The sequence below is a fragment of the Amblyomma mixtum genome, chromosome 1, assembly GCF_055824585.1.
Source record: "Amblyomma mixtum isolate Tamu chromosome 1, ASM5582458v1, whole genome shotgun sequence".
NCBI lineage: Eukaryota > Metazoa > Arthropoda > Arachnida > Ixodida > Ixodidae > Amblyomma > Amblyomma mixtum.
The window spans coordinates 165,001,792-165,016,214 of record NC_143012.1 but is presented as its reverse complement, the minus strand read 5'-3'; the positions used below and the strand labels follow the sequence as shown (position 1 = coordinate 165,016,214).

General features: G+C 48.1%; 1 protein-coding gene across 4 annotated transcripts in view; it reads right to left on the bottom strand.

The window, feature by feature from the left end:
- Positions 1-14,423, bottom strand: part of LOC149369666 (uncharacterized) — a 48,453-nt gene that overhangs the window by 9,205 nt on the left and 24,825 nt on the right. For all 4 annotated transcript variants that reach the window (XM_089559205.1, XM_089559197.1, XM_089559211.1 and 1 more), the window contains 2 exons: positions 10,886-10,978; positions 5,229-5,324 (listed from right to left, as the gene is read on the bottom strand). In XM_089559205.1, coding sequence (XP_089415331.1) covers positions 5,229-5,324; positions 10,886-10,978 — 189 coding nt within the window. The remainder of the gene's footprint in view (positions 1-5,228; positions 5,325-10,885; positions 10,979-14,423) is intronic.

Genomic DNA, 14,423 nt, shown 5'->3' with positions numbered 1-14,423 from the left:
CCCTCTCCAGCCGCCGCTCCCCTTCGCCGCGACGCCGCTCTATAATCCCCCATTCGACGTCGCCCTAATTCTGCTCAGCAGGAAGACTAGGCTTCGCACTTCCGGAGGCAAGAACAGCACCCCCGTCGAAATTTCAAAGACCTCATCGATCACCTGCGAACCTTATTGATGTTTTTGTTGAGGGCGTGTCTGCGGTGTCTCTGATAGACACCGGTGCAGCGATTTCGGTAATGGACGAAAAGTTATGTACTTCTTTAAAGAAAGTTAGGACGCCAGTTTCTGGACTCACGCTGCGCACGGCCAGCGGACAGCCGATTTCGCCGTTAGCAGCATGCACCACTCGAGTTCGAATCCAGGACACACTATACTCCATCGAATTCGTCGTTCTGCCTTCTTGCTTACATTCCTTAATTCTAGGGTGGGGTTTCCTGTCGCGTCACGAAGCTGTCATCGACTGCGCTCGCGCAGAAGTTGGGTTTCCGCTTTGCCTAATGTCTCGCCAGACGTTGCTCCTTCTGTTCCCTGCGCTAAAGCCGTCGTCACCGAAGACATCGTCCTTCCTCCCAGCTCCGCTGCCCTTGTAAGCATCTCTTGTGACTCTGTTTGTGATGACGTTGTTCTCTGCACACCGGCCTGCACTTTCCTGCGCCGCAAGTCCCTTCCGATGCCCTACGCTGTGCTCACTATTTCTGCTGGCCTTTCCGTGTTAAGGGTCTCTAACCCGTTTTCCTTCCCTACTGCTTTGCGCCATGGCGAATGTCTCGGCAGTATACAATCCATTGCGTCCATTCTCACCTGTAAGAACCCCGCCGATTCGCCTCATGTAGCCATGACTGCGCTCAGCCCTCCATCTTCTGCGCCTGATTCCTCCTCTACAGGCCTCTTCCTTCGCTCTATCGACACCAATCTTCCTTCCCCGCAACGGACGCAGCTTCTTAACCTCCTTCACCAGTACCGCTCTTCCTTCGACTGTCATCGGAGTTCCTTGGGCCAAACTTCCACGGTCACCCATCGTGTCGACACCGGCAACCACGCACCAGTGCGGCAGCGCCCCTATCGTGTGTCTGCCACCGAGTGCCGTGCTATCGAAGAGCAAGTTGATAAAATGATCCAAGACGGCGTGATCCAGCCCTCCAGTAGCCCTTGGGCTTCGCCTGTTGTGCTGGTCAAGAAGAAAGACGGCTCCATCCGATTTTGCGCCGACTACCGCCGCCTTAATAGGATTACGCGGAAGGATGTCTACCCTCCTCCGCGTATCGATGACGCTTTGGACTGTTTTCAAGGGGCCGAACTATTTTCTTCCTTCCATCTTCGTTCCGGATATTGGCAGGTCCCCATGGAAGCGGCCGATCGCCCCAAAACCGCTTTTGTAACCCCCGACGGCTTATACGAATTTACAGTTATCCCATTCGGCCTTTGTAGCGCCTGCAACATTTGAGAGGATGATGGGCACCATTTTGCAGAGATTAAAATGGAAGGTATGCCTCTGCTATCTCCACGACATCGTCGTCTTTTCTGCGGATTTTGACACCCACCTCCACCGCCTGAGGCACGTCTTGAACTGCCTTTCTGACGCCGGTTTGCAGCTAAACTTGAAGAAATGCCGTTTTGCCGCTCGTAAACTCACTATCTTAGGACACGTTGTCTCCAAGGAAGGCGTTTCTCTAGACCCAGCCAAACTTCGTGCGGTCGCTGCTTTTCCCAAGCCTATATCTGTCAATGAACTGCGCAGCTTCCTTGGCCTGTGTTCCTACTTTCGCAGGTTTATTCGAAACTTTGCATCGATTCCTGCCCCTTTAACACAACTCCTATCCAGCAGCTCCGACTTTTCACAGTGGTCACCCGCATGAGACAACGCGTTTTGTACCTTACGCAGCATCCTCACCGCACCACCTATCCTGCGCCATTTCGACCCAACGGCCCCTACCGAGGTCCACACCGACGCCAGTAGTGTTGGTCCCGGAGCTGTACTCGTGCAACACAAACCTGGCTTTGCTGAGTACGTTGTCGCCTATGCAAGCCGCACCCTGACGAAGGCAGAGTCCAATTACTCAGTAACGGAAAAAGAGTGTTTGGCTATCGTTTGGGCTCTTACCAAATTCCGCCCTTATCTCTATGGTCGTCCCTTTGACGTCGTGACGGACCACCATGGGCTTTGCTGGTTATCCTTCCTGAAAGACCCCTCCGGCCGCCTCGCAAGATGGGCTCTTCGTATGCAGGAATGCGACGTCCGCGTAGTTTATTGCACCGGACGCAAGCACCAATATGACGACGCCCTTTCTCGCTGCCCCCTTCCGGTTGAGCTCGCCGGCCTCTCAATATTCAAAGACTTCCCTCCGTTGCTTCACATCAACGACATGCCTTCAGCGCAGCGCATGGACCCTTGGATTGCGTCTCTGCTTGCTTTCCTCTCTAACCCTACGGCGGCTTCTCCATCACGCGCTCTCCGTCGCCAAGCTCCTCACTTCGTCATTCGTGACAATCTCCTTTACCGCCACAACTACAGCGCATATGGTCCCAAGTCGTTATTAGTTCTTCCTTGCCATCTCCGCTCGCAAGTCTGTACCACGCTGACCCACAATGCGGACACGCAGGAGTCTTCAAAGCATACAATCGGATCCGGCTGCGTTAATACTGGCGCGGAATGTGTAACTTCATCCTTAAGCACATCCACTCATGCCTGCCCTGCCAACGTCGCAAGCCCCCTGCTCACTGTCCTGCAGGCGAGTTGCAGCCGCTCCCATGCCCACCGCGCCCCTTCGACTGCGTAGGCATTGATTTGTATGGTCATTTTCTCTACACTGCAGCCGGTAACCGTTGGGCTATCGTCGCAGTTGACCACTTGACGAGGTATGCAGAAACCGCCGCCCTTCCATCCGCCTCAGCGTCTGACGTAGCCTCCTTCATTTTGTGACGGTTCATTCTTCGCCACGGCGCACCTCGCGAGCTGCTGAGTGACACCGGCCACGTTTTCTTATCGGAAGTTGTCAAAGCCTTGCTCTGCAAGTGCAACATCATTCACCGAACAAGCTCTGCCTATCACCCGCAAACTAACGGCCTTACAGAAACATTTAACCGTACCCCCGGCGATATGCTCTCTATATACGTCTCATCAGACCATTCCAATTGGGATCTCGTCCTTCCGCGTATGTGACGTACGCCTACTATACCGCAACGCAGTCGACTACCGGCTTCTCCCCGTTCTATCTTTTTTAGGGCCGTCATCCTTCTGCTCCGCTGGATACCATTCACCCATACCAGCCTGACGCATCTGAGTGTACGCCTATTTCGCAAGCCGCACGACACGCAGAAGAGTGTCGCCAAATCGCCCGTTCTCTCACAACTGAGGCCCAATACCGTCGGAAATACCGCCACGACAGCCATCACACGTCCCCGCACTTTTCCTCTGGTTGCCTCGTGTGGCTCTGGATTCCGTCCAGTACTCAGGGCCTCTCCTCGAAACTTCTTGCAAAGTTTCACGGCCCCTACCGAGTTGTGGAACGCACCTCGCCTATTAATTACGTGGTGGAACCGCTGATGCCATCTCCTGATCGTCTCCGGCGCGGAGACGAGACTGTTAACGTGCAGCGCCATAAGCCGTGTTGTGACCCGGCCATCTCACCTACGCCGTAAGTCGCCAGGATGGCTCCTGTCCTCCCCGGAAGGCAGTTGTAACGACGAAGAAGTTCCTATTCAGGCGAAGACGACGACGAACTTCTGACCGTTGTATTGAGCGGCATTGCCATCGCTTTGTGTGTGTGCTCTAGGTACTCGATCTCTGTGTCTACGGACCGCCGGCGCTCAGTACCTCTAACCATCCCAGTACCCATCTTACATAAAAAACAAGTAAGTTGCGGCCTTAAAAAATAGCTCCAGCAAAATGCCAAGCACAGATTGTAGAATGGCGGTAGCTCGCTTTACAGTTTTGTGTGAGGCTACTCAAGACTATCGAACGGTGCGTTCACCCTTTAAATTGCATGGTCAGCGTATTTTGCAAGAATATATGTTGCAATTTTCACTGCTGATATTTGACAAATATTTTCTATATAATGCTTCAGATTTTAGTACAAAAGGATGACCATTTTTTTGTCGCGAAAACTATAGCCCTATTGCATCGTTTTCGGCAGTGCGTAGCAGCACGAGTATAGAGTACAGAAAGAGACGATGACAAAAGAGCGCTTAGCATAAAACTAAGTAGGTTTAGAACCAAACCACTGTATATAGACTGGCAGAAAACTGCCCGTTCTCTAGAATCAGAAACAAGGCAGTGTAAATGCGTGAGAAAGCGAGGAGTTACATGCAAAATCGAGAATTAGGGACGTAGAGCAAATAAGATTGACAAGGTTCTATACCGATATCGTCAGCAAGTCAAGCCGCAATCATTCACAAAAAGGAACAAGAAGTGGGAAATGCATGGCAGTGCAAATGGCGAGTAGTTAACACGGCTGAAATGTTTGAACAGTAGTTCCTCACTTCCCTCTTTTTTATTTTTAAAAAGTACAGAGAGAAACAACGAGTGCAAGCAGAAAATTGAAAAGCACCGAACAGATCAGAACTTTAATGAAAAAATGGCCGTGACATGAAGGCATGAGTAAGTGTTGCGGATGGTAGAAACCACAAAATAACGACAGTCGTAACTATCTTTTAAACAATCAAACGTGAGGGTCAACATTTAACACGGGAACATGACTTGATTAACGCCAGATGACGAATTGTTCGGAGTCTGAAAAGGCTAGAAATTAACGAAAGTAGGGGCATGTAAAACATGCCAGAAAACAAGGTTCAAATTAGATAAAACCAGAGATGAATGCGATCTCTTTTCCCGAGGACGTGCTGACGCATTAGACCTTCAAGATTAAAAGTCTGATGACTTCGACTATTTTGCGTGTCACTTTATTGTACGACTTTGTGAAAGTAATGTTTCTTCGAACAGCACTGTTCGTCACTGTCAAATTTGCGGCAGATAGCAAGCTTCTGAAGGATGAATCTGATGATCATTGCGATGATCCATTAACCTTCCATTAATACATTGTAGGCCAGGCGTATTAATGAGGAGCACAAAGAAAAATTGTAAAATATCTACCAGTCAACAGTTGCTACCTTGAAAAATAACTTACCGCTAGTGCAATCCTTCATGACAGTAGTGCATGTGAGAGCACACTGCCGCATAAGCAAAGTACCTGCTTTCATGCACATCTGCAGGGGAGCAGATATGAAGTTTTCCTTACCACGCAAGGAAATCCGTCAGGTAAATAGCCCCATTCTTTGCCTCCGCCGTTCTTCTCGCATTCGAAGGTACACATGACATTATTGATAGTGCTGCCCTGAAACCAATACAGTTTGGTGAGGCAGAGTACCTTTTTACAGTGCACTGACGGATTGTTGCATAAAAGCGGCTCGAGAAGCAGATCATGCTGCATACCATGGTGCACGGAGCACTGAAAGGTGGGATAAGTAAAGCTGGTATGAGTTCTTTCGCCGGTATTTGTCAGATTCTCCATTCAAGCCCTCTCAGTATTCCTATTCAAAACAAATATTTCCGGCTAAAAATATCACATCTAGGCCTCAAGAAAGTGCTAATTCATTACTTTTCAGAGCTAAACACCAATCTGCAATATCTTATATCCATGTAGACAACTTAGACGCAACAATCAAGGTGTTTAAAAATTTTAACACGAGAAAACAGTATCAGTCAAATGTAGTTGGCACTATAACAGCAGAAAAAAACATGACAGTTAAACCTGCGGCTTCAAGCGAGTAATTCAACCAGTGTAGGCTGCAAGCGCTTAGTTTAGTCAAGAAGTCTATGGCGTTCGCGCTCGCCTTCTCTCAAAGCTAGGTATTGCCGGTGACATTTTCGCTCACGTTTTTGAGAGGTCGCAGACAGCTAGCTGCTCATAAGGTATCGCGTCCGCCACCAAACTTTGCTATAGCGGGTTCCAGTCGTTCCTTCTTTTCTCTAGGCAGTGGTGCCTTAGATGCCTCGGAAGTTTAGTGCTGGTCTGTTAGCCATACTAAACTTTGTGTGTTCGAGCCCTGTGCAGAATTCATTTACAGAGAAAACAATTTAGTAGCAAATTTTCCAAAGTGGCGTTGAAACTGCTCTGCCTGGGAAAAAGGCGCAGTAAATAATACTTCCCCAATGATATATTTTAGTATTCCGTAAAGGGCCCCAAAAACGTTTTCGCAGAATGCTAGGGCATTTTCTTTTAAGCAAACGCAGGCTTCCCATTACCAATCAGTTGATTTCCTTCAGAACTGAATACATATGTGAGACAGCTTTAGGTAGCGGTGAGATACCTAGCGTCTGTCATATATCTCACCCTAGACCACCGTGTGCATTTAGCGAAGTCGTTTACACATTTTACCTTATAGTCACAGCATTAGACAGAAAGCATTTGTAGAATACATAGGAGACGAACAATAAATCGCTACCATGTGCGCTACTCTAGACGCGTGCCTCTCCTAAGATGTGTGTCCCAGGTTCTGTAGTCCCTCGATGGGTGCGCTACTAACACATTTTACACTCCGGAAATCTATAGCGCATGGGGCCAAAGAACGCCACCGTCACAAGAACTGGGTTCTTCTCAGTAGCGTAACCGGCTCCAATAGCTATAGTTCAATTTGATGTTTTTTTAATTAAAATGAATGCATGGCGATGATAGGTGGCGCGGCCAGTGAACCTCTAAAAATGTGTAATACCTATCTGAGCTAACAGCGGCGAGCAGAGAGCTGCTCTATGAGCCCATGGAAATGATACGCCCAACGTTAACTCCTTCTATACACGAAAACCGTATCTATACACGGGTTGAGGTTAAGGAACACATTCTATAATCTGCGAAGGCCAGCGCACAAGGCACTCCTTGTTTGCCGAACATTTATCCATGGTTGTTCCTGACGCACAGAACACCTTTTACGGATTTCCTTTCTTACCACGGTAAGAAGAGGGCAGCGGTATTTTTGCACTGTGGCTCTCACCCGCGTGAATTCCCCTTTATACATGCCAGCAAAATGTGCACGGCCAGAGGTGGCAACTATTTTAAAACCCTCTGCACGCCCCTCCCACCTCCATTTGCCATCCTAGCCACGCGTACATTGTGGCTGAGGCCAATACTGAGAAGACTTCTTGGGCGTTCGGGTTATGCGACAATTCTCGACCCAACCTGCTGCGCAGCCGTTGGCGCCGTTTGGCAAGGGTTACGGCTGTTAACCATACGTTCTTTTTTATTTACAATTCTCTTGGCCGTCAAAAGCCGGAACAGAGTGAAAGGCAAGAACCACACCTCCACTTTTCACAATAAAGGGCCGAAGTTTATAGAATAGGTATAATAGTACATTTCATGCAGAATTTCAAACATTATTGGGAATAAGTGCAACAAAAAGTTCACAAATGCATTTTGCCGGTTCTCGTTAAGTCTGTGTTCAGACGATGACAGCGTGTGTTATTCTGTCCGATAAGGAAATGCTTTGCGCTACAGTTCTCGAAAAAAATGAGAAGCCGTAGGAATAATGCAGTATTGTGGAGCGTGTTAATTGTACACGATTCCACGCGTCATGCTAAAGTTGTTCATTGATCAATGTGCCTTTTGTATCACTACCAATTTTTCATGCGACAGCTGTATGACGGCATTCCCGCGTGAGAAGCAAAATCGCATTTCTTAATATGCCCTAATCGGAAACTGCGTTCCTTAATCATCTTCAGCGTAACTAGTACATGTACAGCATGACAAAGGTCTCTCGCACATCCTTATAATGATATCTTTCTTCTGCCAGCTGCGGCCACTTCATCTCCGCAAAGCTTCTGGTTCTCTCGTGCGGCCACATTTCCCTTTGGCAGCTACACTTGCCCTATCTTGCAGTCCACTTCTTTTCCTTAAAAGAACGTCAGTTGCCTTATTATTCTCTGCCATACCCATTACTTGCTGATTGCTACTAGGGTATCCTAAGTCACGTTTGCTTCTGACCTATCTCGTTCTCTTCCTATGTGTGAACATTTCATGTATCATTTTCATTTCTATAGGCAGCTCCACTGTCTTCTGTTTATGCTCCACTTTTTTCGTTAGCGTCCAAGTTTGTGCACCATCAGGTAGCACCGAAAATATACCGTCGTTGTAGGCTTCCATGTTATATAGAATTCAGCGCAAAAAAAAAACGGACAAGGGACGAAGTAAGGGATACAGGGACACAGAGACGTTCAGGAACCTCTCTGTGCACCTTACTTTGTCCCTTGTCCCTTTTTTACGCAGAATTCTATTTAGCACGCTTCACCAACTAGCCCGGCAGCTTGCTTTCCTGATTGGCTTCCATCTTCATGGATATTGGTATGCTGCTAACGATTACCTCAGAAGGCCTGCCAAATGCACTTAGCCCCATTCTTGCTCTTCTATGTATTCAGTCTTGGTGTCCAGCTTGCAGTCACTACCTCTCTTAAGTAGACACGTTTCCTTACCACTTCCAGTGCAGCCGCCGTGGTGGCAAATTGTGGTGTTGGGTTCCTTACCCGAAAGACGCAGATTAGCAGACGCTGTAGTCGAATTTCGATGCAGGCGAAATGCTACAGGCACTTGTAATGCGCTCTGTCAGCTCACGCTACAGAGCCCCAGAAAGTCGAAATATTCCAGAGCCCTTCACTACGGAGTTCATCATAGCCTTAGCCACTTTGAGGCGTAGAACCCGAAAAACCAAAATAAAGTCAAACTCCCAGCGCTTAGTTCACAAACCATAAACAATTATTTCCTTTCGAGGCTGTTGAAAAATAGTTTAGACTTCCTTATAACTTGAACCTGCTTTTATCCTTTTCTGGTTTAGGTCGCCCATAATATTTTGCAGTTCGGCCCTTTATTTACTTTGCAAGGCAATACCATCAGGAAATCGGAGGTTGCTAATGTATTCTCCATTAGATTTTGTTCACAACTTCTCCCAATGCACTTCTCTGGGCACCTCCTGTAAATTCGCAGTGAATAGTACTCTAAATATCGTGTCTCGTTCCCTGACACCCTTCCTGGTTGACATTTTAGCACTTTCGGTTTGAAGAGCACTTTGGTAGCGATGCGACTGCTGTAGATATTGTGACGAAGACGGAGCTGGCAGTGGCGCGGGACGGAGCGCTCGCGCTAGGCCAGCGGCCATTAAATCATCTCATAGCCATCGTTCACCACGTCTCATTCTTCGGCTGGCCGCCACGTTACATTTGGTGTGAGGTGCTGGGGTCCCTTCACCGCCATCCTGGTCCCGGAGCTTCGGTGTCCTGCGCCTGCCGTGGACGTCGGCCGTGAGTGCCTGTTCCGTGCCGCCCGGCCTTGCCCCAGCCCGCCGGACCTGAACCGACCTCGCCGCTCACCCCAGCCCCGTCCCCCGCCCGGACCACAAGACACGACGACCCAAGACCCCACCGACCCGAGACCCGACCGACCCGACCGACCCCAGACCCACACGTGAGGAGACCGCCCCCCTGCCCCTGCCGTCCGGTGCGTCCACGGACCTCGGCCGTCAGCTCCTGGCACCTTCCGGCCCGGATGCTTCGTGGACCGGGACTCATTTTCTCATCTTTCTCATCGTGGCGGCCAGCACTGCACCATCCTCTACATGTTGTTCGATCCTTCACTCAAGACCATCGCCATTTCGACGTCTGTTCGTCACCGATCGGGACGATCGCTCGGAGGCCCCGGGTAGTGTGACGAAGACGGAGCTGGCAGTGGCGCGGGACGGAGCGCTCGCGCTAGGCCAGCGGCCATTAAATCATCTCATAGCCATCGTTCACCACGTCTCATACTTCGGCTGGCCGCCACGTTACAATATCATCCAGTACTTGTTCATATAGCAGTTCTACATCCTGGTCCGTAAGGCCTGCATGACGGCTGATGCTTCGAGTGAGTCGAATGTTTTCTGAAAATCCATGAAGGCTACATAAGAGGTTTGTTATATTCTGCAAATTTTTTGATGACCTGGTTGGTGGTTTGAGAATTGACTGTTGTCGAGTAGCCTTTCCTGAAACCAGCCTGGTCCTTTGGTTGACTTATGTCGGAGGTTGGTTTCGATCGATTAACGATTACTTTGCCCACAACGGTGAGTTTAAAGATCGGTCTGTAATTTTTTCAATATATCAAGCACTGAACGCCCCTTTTCTTCTGGATTAAAATAATATAGGCCTTCTTCCAAGATTCTGGTATACGCGAGGTCATGAGGCAATGTGCGCACAGGGTGGATTGTGTATAGACTAAGTATGCAGGAGAATTTATTAGAGGGTACAAATCAACAATGTTTAATTAGAGATAACTATTGCTGTCCGTTAGAACTGGAGCGTAAGTCACACGTTGAACAGATAATGGATGTTCTGAAGAGTCGGCGATTTTTTATCATTTGCTCCGCGTGCGCTTGGGAGGGGCAAAAACTTGGGGTAGAAACTGGGGCACTACGCTGCTACTGCCGTTCTTCCATCACCTCGTAGGAGGGGGTGAAGGTTGCGAGGTCACTTCAGGAATCTGTTACCTCGTTTGGCATCTGCAGCTTTTTCTGAGGCTTCCATTTGCTGGTTTGATAATCCCGTGGAGAAGAAATACGAGCGTGGGCATGGTCGGAGCAAGAAAAGTTTTATGCGCTCTCCCGAGTCATTCATTTCTCATATGCTGCAGATTTATTTGAGCTATCCCAAGTGATACCAGTTTGTTTTCAGAGAACAGCATTTTCTAGAACATTCACTGGCAATGTGGTCCTTGTTATATATTTTCCACAAAAGAAAAATAGATAGACGAGTGCGACAAAATTTGTAGGTATCGGTACTTGCCAGCTACGCTTTCTTCTTCCACAGTAAAGGGAAATGTAATAGTTTGATATCGTAAATACACTACAAGAAAAAGAACCGATAGGTATAACATGCTTGTCTCACCTGTTCTGTGCCGTTCTTGCCTGCGCATCCATATGTACTTTCACTCACAGTGCAGATACCTTTGGAGCAGTTTCCTATACGACGGTTTCCATTCTTGTATATGTTTGGAACAAAAAATTACAAAACGTTGTAGCACCACTCAAAATTAGCACTTACCAAAGGCTTTTCAGTTCGATTTCAAATCGACATTTACGTGCGGAAGAGTTTTGCGTCAAGCATTAATTTATTGCACTCAATATCATATTATATGGTCAAATATTTTGGTGATATTTTATTTCTTGCTAATAGAGCACAACCTAAGAAGAAATTCTTTTAGGCCATGCTTCGTCTCCAAACAGTTCAGCCGTTTTTTGAGGTGCATTCATAAAACGTTTATTTTGTGTTTTAAATCTATATCCGAAATACTAGCATAAAATGGGCATAAATGTAATGCTTAACTTGTGTTACCTATAACTTTCTTACAAATTGCAAGCTATCAATGTCTACTCGTGTGAAAATTTTGAAGCTCTGGTGTAGAAAAATCGCCGAGATCTTATCACTGCACGAAAGCGAGATCGCAAGCGCATCAGCTGGAGCGCTTGTGTCGGCCTGTGGTAGCAGCCCTTACCTCATCAGCTGCCAAAGAGGTGCTACAGCTGTGGTTAAATCTGAAATTTTATTTTGATCTTATCGCATGCATTCGAAAAATATATCTCTAAGTCCTTCTTCAAACCAATTCTAATGCTCTCTGTAATTTTTACAGGACGTATGCGTAGATGCCCAAAGTAGCATGCCGTCAGTAATATTCAATGAGTCCTGAAACATCGTAGGCCCTTAAGTTCCCATGTTATATCGCAGAAACGGAGCTTATTGGCTGTGGTTAAAAATCGATAATCTGGAACACTACAGAAAGACTACCGAATCATAGAAGTAACTCCCAAGGTATGTCTGTTAAACCCTAGAACCAACAATAGCCCATGGTATTTGTGGCCAGCAGAGCCCAGAAGTTCACCTTTAGATGACGCCGCCAATATATATCATTAGCATTTGTGGCAGGCTCTGACAATTTGTCTTTCACGCCTACTGTGTTTTTAAGCGGCCACGACTATAGAAAGGCCTGATTTACCTAATTTTGCGTCACACAAGGTGGATGCTGAATGTGAGACCATTGAAGTAGGCAAGAAGTGACCCGCCCCATCAATCAGGTTTTCATATTCGCATATACGTAATACGTTAGGCACAGCCGTGGCTTGTTGCGCGGCGTTTGCTTAATACGCGGCTAGTTGCAGTAGTTTCCTTCTTTTAAAGCGAAAAGCAAACAAAAACGTCATACTCGGCTACCTCCGTACAGCCTACAGTCTTTCCCTATGTACCGCCATAGTTCGACGAGAGACCCACCTACGCAACCCTACTACGTCATGCGGCTGGTAACGGCAGCATTCACCCCAACGCCTGTCTTTAGACAAATCGATTACTATCACTCACCTGATCAACCTGTGTCACGCTCTAGGGTGTGTCATTCTGGGCTTACGCGCGACTTGAGCCCTCCCTGCTACTACTGTGGGAAGGCCGGTCTCCTCTACCAAGTGTGTCCCTGCCGCCGAGTGGATCTTAATGGTTTCCGACCCGCTGCACCCCATGCACGGAAACAACGAACGCCCACACGAGATTGCGCAGCATTTCTGGACGTGCCAGAAACCTGTTCACTTCGGACCCCGACATTTTCGATTACTTTTACCAAGAGGCTCCAGGTCACGAAGCTCCCGACCACCTCCGCTGGCCGCCGTTCGCTGAGTTCCTGCCGAGGAAACTGACAGCAGGGACCTCTAGAGGCAAGGCCGCTGGTATCGGGACATGCCAAGACCCTATATCTTGAAACCACCTTGCTGACGATCCCATGACAGAGCAGTTAGCAACAGTATCCCATAGGCTGTGCCCGATTTATGTCTTATCATTGGCGCCATTGAGGTGATCGTGCTACCCGATGCCAGTGCTGATTACTAAGTAATGAGCCGTGCTATCGATCAAGACCTCCAAACTTTTCTTACACAGTGGATGGCTACCCACGTTCGCACGGCTGCGGACCACCTAATTCCTCCCGCACGAGTACGAGCGTGTTGTTTCACAACTTGGGCGCACTTTCCGAGTGCTCGACGAGGAAGTTGATCCTGGAAATCAGCTTTCTGCAGGCGCGGCGCTGTAATTTTGAGGATGCACGGGTCACGTTCACCATTCAACGGGCCGTGGAATGGTTTGACACTCTAAATCCCTCCTTCAACGCTTTGCGTACTCTCAACAACGTCACCACGGTGCCATCAGGCTTCAATGACCTGGTCTTCGAGCGGAACAATTTATTTCACGCCCACGAGAGATCGCTGAATAGCCATATTCCTCTGCTGCTTGAGAAGGGACCTATAGTTCCCTCATTTCTTGTCTGCACCAGCGGCCCCCTTAAAGACTTTGCAAGCGAGTTCCAGCACGTCGTTAAAGACACAGCTGCCGCCTTCCTTCAAGTCAATAATGTGTTCCCCTGTTTGTGCGCTACGGGAGGAACCTTTCAATATGATGCTAAGTCACGCTTCGTTCATCTGTCCATTAAGAGAACCGCGGGCCACTGGAGGTATTCAGAGGCCTGGACTGGGAACAATTAGTGATGGCAGTTAATGGAGAATACCTTACTAATCTGCGTTTCGCTGATGACATTGCCTTGCTAAGTTACTCAGGGGAGGCGTTGCAAAGCAGGATGAATGCTTTAGGGAGACAGCAGAAAAGTGGGTCTAAAAATTAATATGCGCGAAACAAAGTAGCGTTCAACAGTTGCGGAAGGGAACATCCGTTTACGATTGATAGCGAGGTGCTGGAAGCGGTAAGGCAATACGCTTACTTAGGGCAGGCAGTGGCCACTGATCTCGATCATTACAGTGAAATAACTTGAAGAATAAGAACGGGATGGAGCGTAGAACATGAAAAGGAACTTTTTTTGTTTCTAACGTTTGCTTACACCACTGCGTTTTAGGCGAAGATACCACTTACACGCTTTCAGAATGCCTTCGGTTGTCAAGTGACTACTCCTTTGATCCCTATGTTGCCCGTTGGCCCCTACTGCGACACTAAACTCAACGTCGACATGTTTCTTCAGCCTTCTCAGAGAACACGGCGATTTGCACGGCTGCGAATTTGCCGTCAACAAAAGACTGACGCTGCTAGGAATAACCTCGGACGAAGATTTGCAAGTTACGATCCAGGCGACTTATTGTGGGTTAAGACATCTCGTCACTGCGCATTTCCTGAAATGATACTGCGTAGATACTTCGTAGATACTGGTCGAACCATACTGAAATCGTGCACGTGGTTCGAATGAAGTCTTATTACTATGCACTGCATGAATGAACTTGTTGTTAACCCCAGCTTTCTCCCACCCTGTAGTAACACCTGTGTGTAGACTTTTTCCGGGTTATTCTTTCTTGCCGAATCACGCGGCTTTGAGTCGGCGCCATAGAGAAGTGCGGCCCTTGATGAATGCATCAATAGAAGTAAAAGTTTGTTGCCTAATGTTCGT